Source organism: Siphateles boraxobius, unplaced genomic scaffold (assembly GCF_051911475.1).
Source record: "Siphateles boraxobius isolate OS27281-9 unplaced genomic scaffold, OSU_SipBor_1 10, whole genome shotgun sequence".
Taxonomy (NCBI): Eukaryota; Metazoa; Chordata; class Actinopteri; order Cypriniformes; family Leuciscidae; genus Siphateles; species Siphateles boraxobius.
The window spans coordinates 786247-804369 of record NW_027508700.1 but is presented as its reverse complement, the minus strand read 5'-3'; the positions used below and the strand labels follow the sequence as shown (position 1 = coordinate 804369).

The window sequence follows — 18123 nt, the reverse complement described above, 5'->3', positions numbered from 1 at the left end:
TATTTTACTCTGCTTTTTATTGTGTACTTTATTTGTTAACATTGCTTCTTAAGAGTTTTTTTCACTGTTGTCATTCTCAACAGACTTGTCAAACACCTTTGTAATACAAATACAGAGTTTTTGACCATTTTCAAATGTATTCACTTAGAAGAGCATAGTCAAAAAAACGCCACATTCGCATTACAAAAATACAGTCTTAGTGTGGAAACTGTAGAATCGATGTGTTTCAGGTATTCCTGTAGAAGCAGCCTGAACTGCACTGGATCTGAGCTGAGACTGGCAGAGGCTGTGTGTTGGCGTGTACCGTGTTGGCGAGCAGGTCGAGCGCTGGACCCAGCACTGGGTTGACCTTCTGCGTGAACAGCTTCCACGTCTCTTCGGACACGTTTTCGTTCCCATTGAGACTGCATGTCAACACCGTCACCAGGTCCTGCGTGCTCAGAACTGTCAACTGAACACAACACAAAACACATGTTTACAGAGAGTGTGTGTGTGATCACATGTCTGTGTGTACGGGTGTGTTTGAGTACCTCTGCACAAGCGTACTGTGTGATGCTGAAATCACAGAGCCGACTGCCGTCATGAGACGAGCTGAGATACACTGACAGACCAGAGCTGTAACACACACAAAGATGAGTATGACAGATATGCCTCAAACTGCCAATCACAGCACAGATTCTCCAAAAACAGCCAATCAGAACACAGATAGCCCTCAAACAGCCAATCAGAACACAGACAGCCCTCAAACAGCCAATCAGAAGATAGATACGCCTCATTTTCTAGCTAACAGGGAATGTTAAAAGTTAACTTTTGCATAACCAACAAAAAATGGGTTTAAAACATTTAAAACTTTTTAACAATTTTACTTAATGAAATTACTTAATGCTGCTCAATCAGAACTGGCCTGAAATTTACAATTATTGATAATAATTAATTAATTGGCAGATTTTTTTTTCTTAGATTAATTGATTAATCGGCTGATTTTTCCCACTTAGAATAATCAACTAATCGACTGATTTTCTTCTTCAGATAATCGATTAATCGGCAGATTTTTTCCTTAGGATAATTTATTGATCGGCTGGTTTTATTTCTTAGGATAATCGATTAATCGACTGGATTTTCTTTGGGTAACTGATTAATCGACTGATCGTTTCCTTCGTATAATCAATTAGTCAGCAATTTTTTCTTAGGGAAATCTATTAATCGATTAAATGTAAGACTGTTTGAGTTACAAAATAATCTGAAGTGTTCTTGAAGGAGTTTTCACCTGTTGACACTGCTGCACACTGCCGTTTCTGAGAGAGAGAGAGAGAGAGAGAGAGAGAGAGAGAGAGAGAGAGAGACATCAGCTCACATGTTGCACGACTAGCAACAGAAATCACAACTCAACTCGTTTAGAGAGGAATACTAACCGTTCACTGGTGTCACGCCACACTGGGAGAGACAGAAGAGACACACATGAGCATCAAATGAGCTTAAATCATCAGCTTAAAACTAACCGTAACCAAAGCATCTTCAACACTCACCTCTCTGTTGGAATACACACAACCTGACACAGAAAAATACACACTGATGAGTTTATATGAAGCACGCTACTGTCCAACATACTCACATATTAGGGAGCCCAATTCAGGTGAGTATGTGACTTTAAAACAAAGGTATTGTGTCTCACCCGCCGGGACTTGCTGCAGCAGAGCCGATTTGCTCCTCAGAATCTCCGTCTCCAGATTCACAGACACGCTGACCATCAGGTGGTCCAGACGGTGGAAACTAGCAAACATTCAGACAGAGTGTGAGCCTGAGAGTGTGAGATTCAACACCAGAAACACACGCAGCATGCGACAACACACTCACATGATTTGGTACGACGCACAGGAGATGTTCCTCTGAAAGAAACCCGTCCACACATTAATGGTTTGCCAGCAATGAGAAAGAGATGTGAAAGTGTGCAGAAAAACCCTTTTACCGTCTTTGATGACTCAACCATGAAGTGAAGCGTGGGGATGATCCTCTCTTCCTGTGGAGATGCGATCAGGTGATCAAACACGGCATTGATGAGCACAGCTTTCTCTGGAAGACCAGGAACATCCTCAAACATCAGCCCCACCAACTGCTCTGGAGAGAGAGAGCGCAGGCTGCTCAGCTGGAAGCAGAGAAGACGTGAAGAAATACAGTTAAAACTCTTCTGCAGTTCAACAAAGATTCTTCTTGATTTTCAGTCAAATATGGAAACATCCTAAATGAACTTGAGAAGCAAAACTGTGGAAGATATTGAGAAAATCCTGAATAAAGTTTATTACTGCACTGGCAAAAAGTTTCCTATCTATTTTCTAAATGCATGCTATAGATCATATTGTGAACAATTCATCCATGCATATGTTTCTTGTTCTGTTATGTTCTGGCCTCATAATGTTTAATCAAACGTCAGTCTTCTTTCTGCTGACCTATGCAGGATTCTCCATTCATTTAGTGTGTTTAAGCTCCGCCCCCTGCAAGCTCACGCTCATCTGCATACACTGTTGAGTGTCACGCCCACATCCAACATCCAATCAGCAACTGATGCACAAAACTAAGTACCTGCCCTACATTTTTCTTTTTTTTAAATAATTAATTAAACTCAGATGTGTCGTCACAATGTGGAAGAAAGGATCTGATGATACTTCCAAATCTCAATATATTACTCAGTTTTGCTTCTCAATTAAATGTATCTTGTTTAAGAGGAAAACAGACACGTTACTGAGGAACACAGTGATTGTTTTTTGCAGTGTAAATGTATCTTTGCCTGTACCGGGTTGAACTGTGTGTTGAGCGAGATCAGCTGATTCAGAGAGACGATTGCAGAAAACTGGCCAAAGTTACGGATGAGCCACTGAGAGCTGTCGTTGGACACACACGCCGCACCTGAGCAAACACACACACATGAGCTCAAAGTCATCACATCCCTGCAGATGGTCAATAGTGAGCTAATCTGACCAGGACAGGTGAATGAAACACAAGAAGAGAGTCTGGTCTTCACCTGCTGTCTCTCGAGAGAGGAACGGCACGATGAAGTCCGTCACTGTTAGCTGTCGCTGAAGGACATTCATATGGAGAAATCCTGCACTGAACGCCTCAACCCTTCATCACACACACACATGCACATGTCAATCACATAACTCTGAGACTCCACAGACATAAACACAACGCTCTCGATACAGTCTGTGCTCATCATAAACGAGGTGTATTGTGTATATGAAGCAGATCTGGGCTGTTTACACTCTCTGGAAGTTCTGACAGCTGAAGTTCTTGCTCTGCAGACACTGCAGGAACGGCTTGGAAGCGGCCGGCAGGAACGCTCGGAGACGCTGGTCCAGCCAGAGCGCGACGCTGCCGTCGTCCGGGAGTCTGTCCAGTCGTAGCTCTCGCAGAACATCCAGAACAGCGGAGCCAGAGCTGCTGCTCCCCCACGCTGGCTAAACAGAGAGAAGAGTGCAGCAAATCCACACTTTTACACACACAATACAAGAACTGACCTTCATAATTCACATTATATAACCGTAGGATTTCTGTGATGTTCACAGTCATATTGAGTCTCCCCGTTCAGGTGTGCATGAAAGCACTCCTGAAATGAGTTGAGATTTAACTTTGTTAAGCATATCACGTTCCCAAAACTTTAGCTAACGTTCTGGCAAGCTTCTCTCAGAGTTACGAACAAAAGTTATTCCAGTAATGTTAACGTTCGTTCAGTTATCTGGCCTGCGGGAAAAGAGTTAATAATGTTCTCACGGTGTTAGCACAAATACATTACTACACATCAATCATGGAGGTTTTTTACTTCTAACATTTTAGTTGGACGTTCATCTAATGTTTCTTAACCCTTGTGCGACCTTATAGACATTTGTGTCTTTTTCAGTGTTTTTTAAAAAAATCATTTTGCCAGTGTTAATGCCAACTGCATACATTTTGGCACATGCCTGTATTTGTATCTAAATTTTACTATTTCACCCCCATTTCCTTTAATAAATCTATTTTACACTAGGTACTCAAAATAGTTCCACTCAGGACTTTAAGGACAAAAACATCACCATTGAAACCCATTAAAAGGTCAATTTTTAATCCCTGAGCCATTTAACTATAAAACAAAGCAATCTTTGTTAATAGGTTTTCATTCTGTGGGCAAGGCTTCAAAACTGAAATTTTTACTTTTTTTTTACCAGATGGTGTAATTTTCTCAGGTTTGGCCTATAAAGAAAATACTTGTTTTATTCCTGTTCTCTGCTTCTGCATATTATATAGCCAATTGGATAAATTGTGCAGTTATAATTGCGGGGGTGTGTTGGTGTGTGTGTGTGTAATATTTGACAGAGAAAAACTCTACTGTACTGTAAATCCCAAATCCAGCCACTGAGTGTCTCAGTGGAGTTTTGCTGCATCTAAAGGGGAAGATTGGGTACTGCGCCAAAACAAACTCTCACTGAAAGCTCGTTTTTTGAGATATCAACCTCAAATTTGGAACACAACTTTTTATATTCATGGTTTCGATTTTCTAGCAGTTTTAGCATTCAACACGTTTTATAAAATATATATTTTACATAAAATAATGTTCATAAATCATTTTCATGAACTCAAACCTCTATAACTTTTTTTGCTTTACTTTTTAAACTTTTTACTTCAACAATAATCTGCCAAGAGTCTTCTTTAAAATGAGAGCAGACTTAAGTCTGTGCTCCGAAGCTTCAAATTTTATGACAGTTTTTAGACATTTACATTTCTGTCCACTATGGACCTATGTGTAACTTTTTTAATTGACGCACAAGGGTTAAATGGCACTACTTTTGTCAGAACGTTCAAAGAACACATTGTCATGCAAAATATTGTAAATGCTATGCAATGCTTCATGGGATGTTGGATTTTGTCAATATGGTGTTTTGCAGCACAAGTGACTGTGCGTCCAGCTGTCTTGTACCCTGTTGGACAGCGCGATGAGTGCGGCGTCCAGCCGGTGTGAGACTCTGGTTAGGAGGAGCTTCCAGCTCTCAGGTGACCTGATGACATCATCAGACAGGTGACAGTCCAGCACAGACACCAGCTGCTCCACACTGACATTCAGCACCTGAAGCACATCCAAACACAACTGTTGACACAACTAACTCACGCCTGACCAGAGAGGTGCATTCTGGGATAGAGACTCATATCTGATTACCGGGGTACATGCATATTCTGCGATACTGAAGTCACAAAGCCTATTTGTAGCATCTCCGGTGTTCAGGAAGAGCTGTAATGCAGAACTGAGGACAGAGATGACACAATTAACCAAAGTCAAGGAGGGAAAACAGAAAAATAAAGCAGTAATTAAAGCCTCACTCTACCTGTCCACTCCATGACACACTTCAGTCTCTAAAATACACAAACAGAGGAAAACATCACATACACAGACACACAACACATGACTGCACACTCACACATGATCACGCAGTGATAGTGATAAAGAGGAATCGCTGACTACCGTTGTATGGAGTCAAAGGACACTGTGGAGGAAAAGACAAATACGGTGTGAAATGTACTGAACAAAATGCTAGTTTAGAATTCTGTAAACATAAAACTTGATTCACTTTAAATAACAGACATACCTCATCCACAACTGGGAGCAGAGAGCAACCTGTGAGAAAGTCAGACATAGCATTCAGGCACACGGGGAACAGACATGATGGCTTAGAGAAACACAGATGGCACTGCGCTGACCTTCTGGTGCCGTGAGACTGAAGTCATAAACGCTCGCCCAGATGACGGGCTCCAGATCACCCGCTGCTGATCTCAGGATGTGGTCAAGTCGCGTGAAGCTGATTTACAACAGAAAAGAAGCAGTCAAGAAGATCTTAATATTGATGTCTCGGCCTCTCTTGGCTATTAATAAACACACACTTACATTATCTGGTTGGTTTGACAGCTGAGTGGACTCTAGAAAAGAAAACCAGTATGCATACACAAATTAAACTCATTTATTTCCATTTAGAGGACTATAGCTGGAAGCAGCTATAACACGAAACATAACGAAGCTTGATCGATAGTATAATAGGAAAGAAGAACTATGACATTACAATCAATTACAGAAAAGTGTTTGCAAAAGAACTTCTACTGTACGAACTAAGACTACTGTATGGTTCTAGAAATTGCCAAAGACTTCCAGCCATAACTCTGAAACACTTCTCACCTTTGTGGAGTAAACGTACAGGAGCTCGAGAACTTGAGGAAGTCCTCGATCCACAGGAGACACTAGCAGATGATCAAACACTCTATTTATGACATCATTCTGTTGAAGGCCAGGAAGACCATTAACCATCAGTCCAACCATCTGCACTGGAGACAGATTGTCCAGCGTCTCCAACTAAAGACAAGAAGGCAAACATTAGAGGAAAAGTTCTACAGATAACAATGATAATGTTCATCAAGATTATTGTATTTCTTTTTCTATCATGTTCTTTGACGAACAAGTAAAGGCATACCGGATCAAATTGTGCGTTGATGGAGAGCAGTTCTTCGAGAGACACAAAGTGAACGAACGAACCAAAGTTCTTCAGCAGCCAATCAGTACTGTTGTTAGCACTCGACAGACAGCCCGCATCTGACACACAACACACACAGTAGAATCACCTTCATGAACTCCAGAACCTCTACATGAGTGACATTCTGCCTGAAACCACTGCAAACCTCCACCTCACCTGTTGTGTTTCTACTGAGGAAGGGCAAGATGAAAAACTCCACCATGTTCCTTCCTTGCGTCTTATTGATAATCGGGAACTCTGCCAGACTGAGAAATGGTTGGAAATAATGTTGAACAAAGCATCTTATCAACTTATCAACGATAGTCTTGAGCTATTGTTGAGGAAATGTTTTTCTTACATGTGCTGGTAGGTTTGGCAGCTGAGGTTTTTGCTGCTAGTGCACAGCAGTAGGGATGGTGACACGAACGGTAACAACGGCTTCAGATATTGACCCAACAACATGCTGATGAAAGTAACGTCACTCCATTGGTCAGGACTGATGCGCTCCAATCTCAGCTCCCCAATCACATCCAGCACTTGGGACACGACATCGCCTCTGATTGGCTGAGACTGATGACGTAATGAGGAGGAATTATTGCCATATTCCCAGTCAATCTTCCACGTAACAATAGAGCAGAGTTGTACAAGGCTTATTTACCATATTTGCTGCCATGCTAAAAAAGATGCTGAGGGGTCCATCAAGAACATTGTTTGTTTTGGTGAAAAGCAACTTCCAGATCTCCTTGGAGTAACTGCTGCTGCTGGATAGTTGACACTTCAGAAGTCCAGCCAGGTTTTCAGCAGTGAAGCCTGTGAGCTACGAACACAAAGGATTTCATCAGTGGAGATCACAGTTCAGGAAATATCATGGTGATTCCAGAAACTGCTGCACATTTGCTCTCTGGAGGGACGTAGATTCCCAGAAAATCATCAATATCAGCTCCTTTTAACAGAGTTTTCTGCTTGTCGTCTTCTTACCGAAGAGCAAGCGTACTGTTGCAGGTCGATACTACAGGGGGCGCTCACGAGACCAGCGGACAGGAGAGTCTCATTACTGTGGAAGACATTACAATTTCATGAACACTTCCTGTGTCATAGATGATGTCACTGTGTCAGAGTGGAAAAAAGAGTATTTGCTCGTACCTGTTGACTCCTGAACAAACTCTGGTAGCTGTTAAATTCATCAGAAAACATTGATTAGTGCAACTGGATTTTATTAGGATTCAGTATAACACCCTTGAATTACAATGTGACAGTCAAAAAGATTAAAAGAAAGTAATAAAAAATAGAGAGTTGACTAACAAAACTTGTTCAGATTAGTTGACTGATTCATTATTTCTGTTTGACTATAAAGATACAGTGAGTCATTCCTAGGTTCCCAAATCCTATAATCCCTAGATATATAGAACAAATAATTACATGACAAAGGGTCCTATGTCCCGAGGGTTGGGGTTCAGCTAACTAAGGAACATGGAACCCTGGGAACATTAAGCCCTCGGAAAGTTGTACCCTGGGAAAATAGCTATGCTCCTGATCACTGCAGTAGGCGACGACTAGTGAGTGACACTGAGTCTGGAGTCTCGCTCAACACAGTTTGGTCAATAACTCTTTCTGAACATCCAATGCTGGGCAAATCTTGTTTTGATTCTCTCTAACATATAAATCACAAAATCTACTAGTCTTGTAAACTACTCGCATGACCTTTTTGAAAGGTAGAGAGATTAATAAATGGATTTGATTATATATTTAAGCTATTTATCTGTTTCAGTTTACTTGTACAACAGGCTACTCGCAATTAGCGTTGTGTGGAGCCGAGAACTGAAGGTTTGTAGGTCCCTATTGTATAGGTTCGTGTAGTTGTTATTGTTCCTTTGGATGGGCTCTAGGGCTGCCCATAGATCTGTACAGACAACAGCTGTCAATATAACACACTCAATAGGGAGGAAATCTGTGGAAAGCTGGGCTTAGTGCTTATGGATGTTGGCTAGTGGAATAATGCAGGTTCAGTTCATCACAGTGTTCATTCAGACTCGATTAGACACAGAGTAGTGAAGATCAGAAAAATGCAAGGTGTACAAATACACTCACCATTCACAGGTGTGATCAGACACTGAAACAGAGGAAAAAAGGTAGAACAAAATAAAAGACAAAATGTAAAACAAGTTTTTTTTAAATCTCTGTATGGTTTGAGTTTTGTGAAAACGTTTTAAAGAGTGAGGCATAGAAAGGATTCCTGTTGGACTGAAAGAGGTCCATAAGGAAAACTGCGTTAAAAAACAATCTCTTACTGTTGGAGGTTCAGGAAGTGAGCAGCCTGTAAATAAGACACACACATTTGATCATTAATTCCATCAGAAATACTGAGAAACATGCTGATCTTCTAGTGAAGTCAACAGTGAGAGATGATGACGACACAGAGACTGAGACTCACCTGGCACTGCTTTCTGCTTGAGTTCTCCAGTTGTGTGGAAGACCAGAGTCTGCATGTCTGACGGCAGGAAAGGTAGAGCCTGAAACAGCCTCTCAAAACTGAGAAAGAAAAAAAGGATTAGAGGAGATCTCAGCACAAGAGACACCAGAGACTCAATAACATGACAGGAGAGGCTGAAGTACACTTACATCAGTGTGAGGGAGCTGCACTGTATTACGGTCTGTGGAAACACAAACAGGCGTCAGTGTCTTCAACACATATCTGATTCATCAAACTCTGACTACAATGTATTTAACCTACAAACACAACTCAGTCTGTTGTTTGGGTTGTTCTGATTTAGGGTTGTGTGACTTGTGTGTAACATTTAATTATCACAACATGTTTTTCAAGAGTCTTTTCTCAACAGTTTTGAAAAGTCCTTTTGAATGTTGGATTAGACTGTAGGTCTCTTCCACAAAACCTAATTTTCATTTGTAGAAAAATAAAATAAGGCGTCTACCCTGAATAAGGTCCGTTAGATGAAAATTTTCACAAAATTTGCCACATTGTATTCTGGGATTGTTTAATGAGACACATAGTTCTGTAATAATATTGGATGAGTTCCAATAATTTCACTGTCTACTGTTTGGAAATGACTTCACAATCACACCCATGATGCCCAAAATTGCCATCTGGATGGTCATCTCAGTACGGTTTGAAGCAGAGCCATTGAAAACATCTGAGTAAGTTTTACCGTCTGTGGGAGTAAGAGCAGGTTTTGAAGAACATCAGGAAGTCCTCGATCCACAGGAGACACTAGCAGATGATCAAACACTCTATTGATGACATCATTCTGTTGAAGGCCAGGAAGACCATTAACCATCAGTCCAACCATCTGCACTGGAGACAGATTGTCCAGCGTCTCCAACTAAAGACACACGGAAGAACAAGAAGGCAAACATTAGAGGAAAAGTTCTACAGATAACAATGATAATGTTCATCAAGATTATTGTATTTCTTCTTCTATCATGTTCTTTGACGAACAAGTAAAGGCATACCGGATCAAATTGTGCATTGATGGAGAGCAGTTCTTCGAGAGACACAAAGTGAACGAACGAACCAAAGTTCTTCAGCAGCCACTCAGTACTGTTGTTGGCACTCGACAGACAGCCCGCATCTGACACACACCACACACAGTAGAATCACCTTCATGAACTCCAGAACCTCTACATGAGTGACATTCTGCCTGAAACCACTGCAAACCTCCACCTCACCTGTTGTGTTTCTACTGAGGAAGGGCAAGATGAAAAACTCCACCATGTTCCTTCCTTGCGTCTTATTGATAATCGGGAACTCTGCCAGACTGAGAAATGGTTGGAAATAATGTTGAACAAAGCATCTTATCAACTTATCAACGATAGTCTTGAGCTATTGTTGAGGAAATGTTTTTCTTACATGTGCTGGTAGGTTTGGCAGCTGAGGTTTTTGCTGCTAGTGCACAGCAGTAGGGATGGTGACACGAACGGTAACAACGGCTTCAGATATTGACCCAACAACATGCTGATGAAAGTAACGTCACTCCATTGGTCAGGACTGATGCGCTCCAATCTCAGCTCCCCAATCACATCCAACACTTGGGACACGACATCGCCTCTGATTGGCTGAGACTGATGACGTAATGAGGAGGAATTATTGCCATATTCCCAGTCAATCTTCCAAGTAACAATAGAGCAGAGTTGTACAAGGCTTATTTACCATATTTGCTGCCATGCTGGAAAAGATGCTGAGGGCTCCATCGAGAACATTGTTTGTTTTGGTGAAAAGCAACTTCCAGATCTCCTTGGAGTAACTGCTGCTGCTGGATAGTTGACACTTCAGAAGTCCAGCCAGGTTTTCAGCAGTGAAGCCTGTGAGCTACGAACACAAAGGATTTCATCAGTGGAGATCACAGTTCAGGAAATATCATGGTGATTCCAGAAACTGCTGCACATTTGCTCTCTGGAGGGACGTAGATTCCCAGAAAATCATCAATATCAGCTCCTTTTAACAGAGTTTTCTGCTTGTCGTCTTCTTACCGAAGAGCAAGCGTACTGTTGCAGGTCGATACTACAGGGGGCGCTCACGAGACCAGCGGACAGGAGAGTCTCATTACTGTGGAAGACATTACAATTTCATGAACACTTCCTGTGTCATAGATGATGTCACTGTGTCAGAGTGGAAAAAAGAGTATTTGCTCGTACCTGTTGACTCCTGAACAAACTCTGGTAGCTGTTAAATTCATCAGAAAACATTGATTAGTGCAACTGGATTTTATTAGGATTCAGTATAACACCCTTGAATTACAATGCGACAGTCAAAAAGATTAAAGGAAAGTAATAAAAAATAGAAAGTTGACTAACAAAACTTGTTCAGATTAGTTGACTGATTCATTATTTCTGTTTGACTATAAAGATACAGTGAGTCATTCCTAGGTTCCCAAATCCTATAATCCCTAGATATATAGAACAAATAATTACATGACAAAGGGTCCTATGTCCCGAGGGTTGGGGTTCAGCTAACTAAGGAACATGGAAACCTGGGAACATTAAGCCCTCGGAAAGTTGTACCCTGGGAAAATAGCTATGCTCCTGATCACTGCAGTAGGCGACGACTAGTGAGTGACACTGAGTCTGGAGTCTCGCTCAACACAGTTTGGTCAATAACTCTTTCTGAACATCCAATGCTGGGCAAATCTTTTTCTGATTCTCTCTAACATATTAATCACAAAATCTACTAGTCTTGTAAACTACTCGCATGACCTTTTTGAAAGGTAGAGATATTAATAAATGGATTTGATTATATATTTAAGCTATTTATCTGTTTCAGTTTACTTGTACAACAGGCTACTCGCAATTAGCGTTGTGTGGAGCCGAGAACTGAAGGTTTGTAGGTCCATATTGTATAGGTTCGTGTAGTTGTTATTGTTCCTTTGGATGGGCTCTAGGGCTGCCCATAGATCTGTACAGACAACAGCTGTCAATATAACACACTCAATAGGGAGGAAATCTAAGAAAAGCTGGGCTTAGTGCTTATGGATGTTGGCTAGTGGAATAATGCAGGTTCAGTTCATCACAGTGTTCATTCAGACTCGATTAGACACAAAGTAGTGAAGATCAGAAAAATGCAAGGTGTACAAATACACTCACCATTCACAGGTGTGATCAGACACTGCAACAGAGGAAAAAAGGTAGAACAAAATAAAAGACAAAATGTAAAACAAGTTTTTTTTAAAAATCTCTGTATGGTTTGAGTTTTGTGAAAACATTTTAAAGAGTGAGGCATAGAGAGGATTCCTGTAGGACTGAAAGAGGTCCATAAGGAAAACTGTGTTAAAAAACAATCTCTTACTGTTGGAGGTCCAGGAAGTGAGCAGCCTGTAAATAAGACACACACATTTGATCATTAATTCCATCAGAAATACTGAGAAACATGCTGATCTTCTAGTGAAGTCAACAGTGAGAGATGATGACGACACAGAGACTGAGACTCACCTGGCACTGCTTTCTGCTTGAGTTCTCCAGTTGTGTGGAAGACCAGAGTCTGCATGTCTGACGGCAGGAAAGGTAGAGCCTGAAACAGCCTCTCAAAACTGAGAAAGAAAAAAAGGATTAGAGGAGATCTCAGCACAAGAGACACCAGAGACTCAATAACATGACAGGAGAGGCTGAAGTACACTTACATCAGTGTGAGGGAGCTGCACTGTATTACGGTCTGTGGAAACACAAACAGGCGTCAGTGTCTTCATCATATATCTGATTTATCAAACTCTGACTACAGCGTATTTAACCTACAATCACAACTCAGTCTGTTGTTTGGGTTGTTCTGATTCAGGGTCGTGTGACTCGTGTGTAACATTTAATTATCACAACATGTTTTCAAGAGTCTTTTGTCACCAGTTTTGAAAAGTCCTTTTGAATGTTGGATTAGACTGTAGGTCTCTTCCTCAAAACCTAATTTTCATTTGTAGAAAAATTAATTAAGGCGTCTACCCTGAATAAGGTCCGTTAGATGAAAATTTTCACAAAATTTGCCTCATTGTATTCTGGAATTGTTTCATGAGACATATAATCCTGTTATAATATTGGATGAGTCCTCATAGTTTTGCGGTCTACTGTTTGGAAATGACTTCATCACAATCACACCCATGATGCCCAAAATTGCCATCTGGATGGTCATCTCACTACGGTTTGAAGCAGAGCCATTGAAAACATCCCAGTAAGTTTTACCGTCTGTGGGAGTAAGAGCAGGTTTTGAAGAACATCAGGAAGTCCCCGATCCACAGGAGACTGTAGCAGATGATCAAACACTCTATTGATGACATCATTCTGTTGAAGGCCAGGAAGACCATTAACCATCAGTCCAACCATCTGCACTGGAGACAGATTGTCCAGCGTCTCCAACTAAAGACACACGGAAGAACAAGGAAGCAACACTGAGTGGAAAAGTCCTACAGATAAACGTTTGATGTTGGAGGTTATTTAACCTTCTTGTCATCTTTGTTCTTTGATTATATCACATGTGAAGATTCTTACGGGATCAAATTGTGCGTTGATGGAGAGCAGTTCTTCGAGAGACACAAAGTGAACGAACGAACCAAAGTTCTTCAGCAGCCACTCAGTACTGTTGTTGGCACTCGACAGACAGCCCGCATCTGACACACAACACACACAGTAGAATCACCTTCATGAACTCCAGAACCTCTACATGAGTGACATTCTGCCTGAAACCACTGCAAACCTCCACCTCACCTGTTGTGTTTCTACTGAGGAAGGGCAAGATGAAAAACTCCACCATGTTCCTTCCTTGCGTCTTATTGATAATCGGGAACTCTGCCAGACTGAGAAATGGTTGGAAATAATGTTGAACAAAGCATCTTATCAACTTATCAACGATAGTCTTGAGCTATTGTTGAGGAAATGTTTTTCTTACATGTGCTGGTAGGTTTGGCAGCTGAGGTTTTTGCTGCTAGTGCACAGCAGTAGGGATGGTGACACGAACGGTAACAACGGCTTCAGATATTGACCCAAAAACATGCTGATGAAAGTAACGTCACTCCATTGGTCAGGACTGATGCGCTCCAATCTCAGCTCCCCAATCACATCCAGCACTTGGGACACGACATCGCCTCTGATTGGCTGAGACTGATGAGGTAATGAGGAGGAATTATTGCCATATTCCCAGTCAATCTTCCAAGTAACAATAGAGCAGAGTTGTACAAGGCTTATTTACCATATTTGCTGCCATGCTGGAAAAGATGCTGAGGGCTCCATCGAGAACATTGTTTGTTTTGGTGAAAAGCAACTTCCAGATCTCCTTGGAGTAACTGCTGCTGCTGGATAGTTGACACTTCAGAAGTCCAGCCAGGTTTTCAGCAGTGAAGCCTGTGAGCTACGAACACAAAGGATTTCATCAGTGGAGATCACAGTTCAGGAAATATCATGGTGATTCCAGAAACTGCTGCACATTTGCTCTCTGGAGGGACGTAGATTCCCAGAAAATCATCAATATCAGCTCCTTTTAACAGAGTTTTCTGCTTGTCGTCTTCTTACCGAAGAGCAAGCGTACTGTTGCAGGTCGATACTACAGGGGGCGCTCACGAGACCAGCGGACAGGAGAGTCTCATTACTGTGGAAGACATTACAATTTCATGAACACTTCCTGTGTCATAGATGATGTCACTGTGTCAGAGTGGAAAAAAAGAGTATTTGCTCGTACCTGTTGACTCCTGAACAAACTCTGGTAGCTGTTAAATTCATCAGAAAACATTGATTAGTGCAACTGGATTTTATTAGGATTCAGTATATTTGAATTACTTGAATTACAATGCGACAGTCAAAAAGATTAAAAGAAAGTAATAAAAGTAGAAAGTTAACTAACAAAACTTGTTCAGATTAGTTGACTGATTCATTATTTCTGTTTGACTATAAAGATACAGTGAGTCATTCCTAGGTTCCCAAATCCTATAATCCCTAGATATATAGAACAAATAATTACATGACAAAGGGTCCTATGTCCCGAGGGTTGGGGTTCAGCTAACTAAGGAACATGGAACCCTGGGAACATTAAGCCCTCGGAAAGTTGTACCCTGGGAAAATAGCTATGCTCCTGATCACTGCAGTAGGCGACGACTAGTGAGTGACACTGAGTCTGGAGTCTCGCTCAACACAGTTTGGTCAATAACTCTTTCTGAACATCCAATGCTGGGCAAATCTTTTTCTGATTCTCTCTAACATATTAATCACAAAATCTACTAGTCTTGTAAACTACTCGCATGACCTTTTTGAAAGGTAGAGATATTAATAAATGGATTTGATTATATATTTAAGCTATTTATCTGTTTCAGTTTACTTGTACAACAGGCTACTCGCAATTAGCGTTGTGTGGAGCCGAGAACTGAAGGTTTGTAGGTCCATATTGTATAGGTTCGTGTAGTTGTTATTGTTCCTTTGGATGGGCTCTAGGGCTGCCCATAGATCTGTACAGACAACAGCTGTCAATATAACACACTCAATAGGGAGGAAATCTAAGAAAAGCTGGGCTTAGTGCTTATGGATGTTGGCTAGTGGAATAATGCAGGTTCAGTTCATCACAGTGTTCATTCAGACTCGATTAGACACAAAGTAGTGAAGATCAGAAAAATGCAAGGTGTACAAATACACTCACCATTCACAGGTGTGATCAGACACTGCAACAGAGGAAAAAAGGTAGAACAAAATAAAAGACAAAATGTAAAACAAGTTTTTTTAAAAATCTCTGTATGGTTTGAGTTTTGTGAAAACATTTTAAAGAGTGAGGCATAGAGAGGATTCCTGTAGGACTGAAAGAGGTCCATAAGGAAAACTGTGTTAAAAAACAATCTCTTACTGTTGGAGGTTCAGGAAGTGAGCAGCCTGTAAATAAGACACACACATTTGATCATTAATTCCATCAGAAATACTGAGAAACATGCTGATCTTCTAGTGAAGTCAACAGTGAGAGATGATGACGACACAGAGACTGAGACTCACCTGGCACTGCTTTCTGCTTGAGTTCTCCAGTTGTGTGGAAGACCAGAGTCTGCATGTCTGACGGCAGGAAAGGTAGAGCCTGAAACAGCCTCTCAAAACTGAGAAAGAAAAAAAGGATTAGAGGAGATCTCAGCACAAGAGACACCAGAGACTCAATAACATGACAGGAGAGGCTGAAGTACACTTACATCAGTGTGAGGGAGCTGCACTGTATTACGGTCTGTGGAAACACAAACAGGCGTCAGTGTCTTCATCATATATCTGATTTATCAAACTCTGACTACAGCGTATTTAACCTACAATCACAACTCAGGCTGTTGTTTGGCTTGTTCTGATTCAGGGTCGTGTGACTCGAGTGTAACATTTAATTATCACAACATGTTTTCAAGAGTCTTTTGTCACCAGTTTTGAAAAGTCCTTTTGAATGTTGGATTAGACTGTAGGTCTCTTCCTCAAAACCTAATTTTCATTTGTAGAAAAATTAATTAAGGCGTCTACCCTGAATAAGGACCGTTAGATGAAAATTTTCACAAAATTTGCCTCATTGTATTCTGGAATTGTTTCATGAGACATATAATCCTGTTATAATATTGGATGAGTCCTCATAGTTTTGCGGTCTACTGTTTGGAAATGACTTCATCACAATCACACCCATGATGCCCAAAATTGCCATCTGGATGGTCATCTCACTACGGTTTGAAGCAGAGCCATTGAAAACATCCCAGTAAGTTTTACCGTCTGTGGGAGTAAGAGCAGGTTTTGAAGAACATCAGGAAGTCCCCGATCCACAGGAGACTGTAGCAGATGATCAAACACTCTATTGATGACATCATTCTGTTGAAGGCCAGGAAGACCATTAACCATCAGTCCAACCATCTGCACTGGAGACAGATTGTCCAGCGTCTCCAACTAAAGACACACGGAAGAACAAGGAAGCAACACTGAGTGGAAAAGTCCTACAGATAAACGTTTGATGTTGGAGGTTATTTAACCTTGTTGTCATCTTTGTTCTTTGATTATATCACATGTGAAGATTCTTACGGGATCAAATTGTGCGTTGATGGAGAGCAGTTCTTCGAGAGACACAAAGTGAACGAACGAACCAAAGTTCTTCAGCAGCCACTCAGTACTGTTGTTGGCACTCGACAGACAGCCCGCATCTGACACACAACACACACAGTAGAATCACCTTCATGAACTCCAGAACCTCTACATGAGTGACATTCTGCCTGAAACCACTGCAAACCTCCACCTCACCTGTTGCGTTTCTACTGAGGAAGGGCAAGATGAAAAACTCCACCATATTCCTTCCTTGCGTCTTATTGATAATCGGGAACTCTGCCAGACTGAGAAATGGTTGGAAATAATGTTGAACAAAGCATCTTATCAACTTATCAACGATAGTCTTGAGCTATTGTTGAGGAAATGTTTTTCTTACATGTGCTGGTAGGTTTGGCAGCTGAGGTTTTTGCTGCTAGTGCACAGCAGTAGGGATGGTGACACGAACGGTAACAACGGCTTCAGATATTGTCCCAACAACATGCTGATGAAAGTAACGTCACTCCATTGGTCAGGACTGATGCGCTCCAATCTCAGCTCCCCAATCACATCCAACACTTGGGACACGACATCGCCTCTGATTGGCTGAGACTGATGACGTAATGAGGAGGAATTATTGCCATATTCCCAGTCAATCTTCCAAGTAACAATAGAGCAGAGTTGTACAGGGCTTATTTACCATATTTGCTGCCGTGCTGGAAAAGATGCTGAGGGCTCCATCGAGAACATTGTTTGTTTTGGTGAAAAGCAACTTCCAGATCTCCTTGGAGTAACTGCTGCTGCTGGATAGTTGACACTTCAGAAGTCCAGCCAGGTTTTCAGCAGTGAAGCCTGTGAGCTACGAACACAAAGGATTTCATCAGTGGAGATCACAGTTCAGGAAATATCATGGTGATTCCAGAAACTGCTGCACATTTGCTCTCTGGAGGGACGTAGATTCCCAGAAAATCATCAATATCAGCTCCTTTTAACAGAGTTTTCTGCTTGTCGTCTTCTTACCGAAGAGCAAGCGTACTGTTGCAGGTCGATACTACAGGGGGCGCTCACGAGACCAGCGGACAGGAGAGTCTCATTACTGTGGAAGACA

The 18123-nt window shown here is 41.4% G+C and overlaps 1 protein-coding gene across 1 annotated transcript in view; it reads right to left on the bottom strand.

The window, feature by feature from the left end:
- Positions 1–18123, bottom strand: part of LOC143746265 (uncharacterized) — a 45963-nt gene that overhangs the window by 25567 nt on the left and 2273 nt on the right. Inside the window, exons 7-63 of the mRNA XM_077238068.1 lie at positions 18036–18111; positions 17716–17874; positions 17416–17627; positions 17235–17323; positions 17019–17137; positions 16713–16886; positions 16166–16197; positions 15978–16075; positions 15835–15860; positions 15634–15655; positions 14686–14713; positions 14520–14595; positions 14200–14358; positions 13900–14111; positions 13719–13807; positions 13503–13621; positions 13197–13370; positions 12650–12681; positions 12462–12559; positions 12319–12344; positions 12117–12138; positions 11172–11199; positions 11007–11082; positions 10687–10845; positions 10387–10598; positions 10206–10294; positions 9990–10108; positions 9686–9859; positions 9141–9172; positions 8953–9050; positions 8810–8835; positions 8610–8631; positions 7665–7692; positions 7500–7575; positions 7180–7338; positions 6880–7091; positions 6699–6787; positions 6483–6601; positions 6191–6364; positions 5906–5937; positions 5722–5819; positions 5610–5638; positions 5486–5507; positions 5349–5376; positions 5183–5267; positions 4946–5092; positions 3256–3452; positions 3017–3117; positions 2789–2901; positions 1967–2143; positions 1855–1886; positions 1673–1770; positions 1527–1549; positions 1413–1434; positions 1268–1295; positions 531–615; positions 305–451 (exon numbers count right to left, since the gene is read on the bottom strand). Coding sequence (XP_077094183.1) covers positions 305–451; positions 531–615; positions 1268–1295; positions 1413–1434; positions 1527–1549; positions 1673–1770; positions 1855–1886; positions 1967–2143; positions 2789–2901; positions 3017–3117; positions 3256–3452; positions 4946–5092; positions 5183–5267; positions 5349–5376; positions 5486–5507; positions 5610–5638; positions 5722–5819; positions 5906–5937; positions 6191–6364; positions 6483–6601; positions 6699–6787; positions 6880–7091; positions 7180–7338; positions 7500–7575; positions 7665–7692; positions 8610–8631; positions 8810–8835; positions 8953–9050; positions 9141–9172; positions 9686–9859; positions 9990–10108; positions 10206–10294; positions 10387–10598; positions 10687–10845; positions 11007–11082; positions 11172–11199; positions 12117–12138; positions 12319–12344; positions 12462–12559; positions 12650–12681; positions 13197–13370; positions 13503–13621; positions 13719–13807; positions 13900–14111; positions 14200–14358; positions 14520–14595; positions 14686–14713; positions 15634–15655; positions 15835–15860; positions 15978–16075; positions 16166–16197; positions 16713–16886; positions 17019–17137; positions 17235–17323; positions 17416–17627; positions 17716–17874; positions 18036–18111 — 5398 coding nt within the window. The remainder of the gene's footprint in view (positions 1–304; positions 452–530; positions 616–1267; positions 1296–1412; positions 1435–1526; positions 1550–1672; positions 1771–1854; positions 1887–1966; positions 2144–2788; positions 2902–3016; positions 3118–3255; positions 3453–4945; positions 5093–5182; positions 5268–5348; positions 5377–5485; positions 5508–5609; positions 5639–5721; positions 5820–5905; positions 5938–6190; positions 6365–6482; positions 6602–6698; positions 6788–6879; positions 7092–7179; positions 7339–7499; positions 7576–7664; positions 7693–8609; positions 8632–8809; positions 8836–8952; positions 9051–9140; positions 9173–9685; positions 9860–9989; positions 10109–10205; positions 10295–10386; positions 10599–10686; positions 10846–11006; positions 11083–11171; positions 11200–12116; positions 12139–12318; positions 12345–12461; positions 12560–12649; positions 12682–13196; positions 13371–13502; positions 13622–13718; positions 13808–13899; positions 14112–14199; positions 14359–14519; positions 14596–14685; positions 14714–15633; positions 15656–15834; positions 15861–15977; positions 16076–16165; positions 16198–16712; positions 16887–17018; positions 17138–17234; positions 17324–17415; positions 17628–17715; positions 17875–18035; positions 18112–18123) is intronic.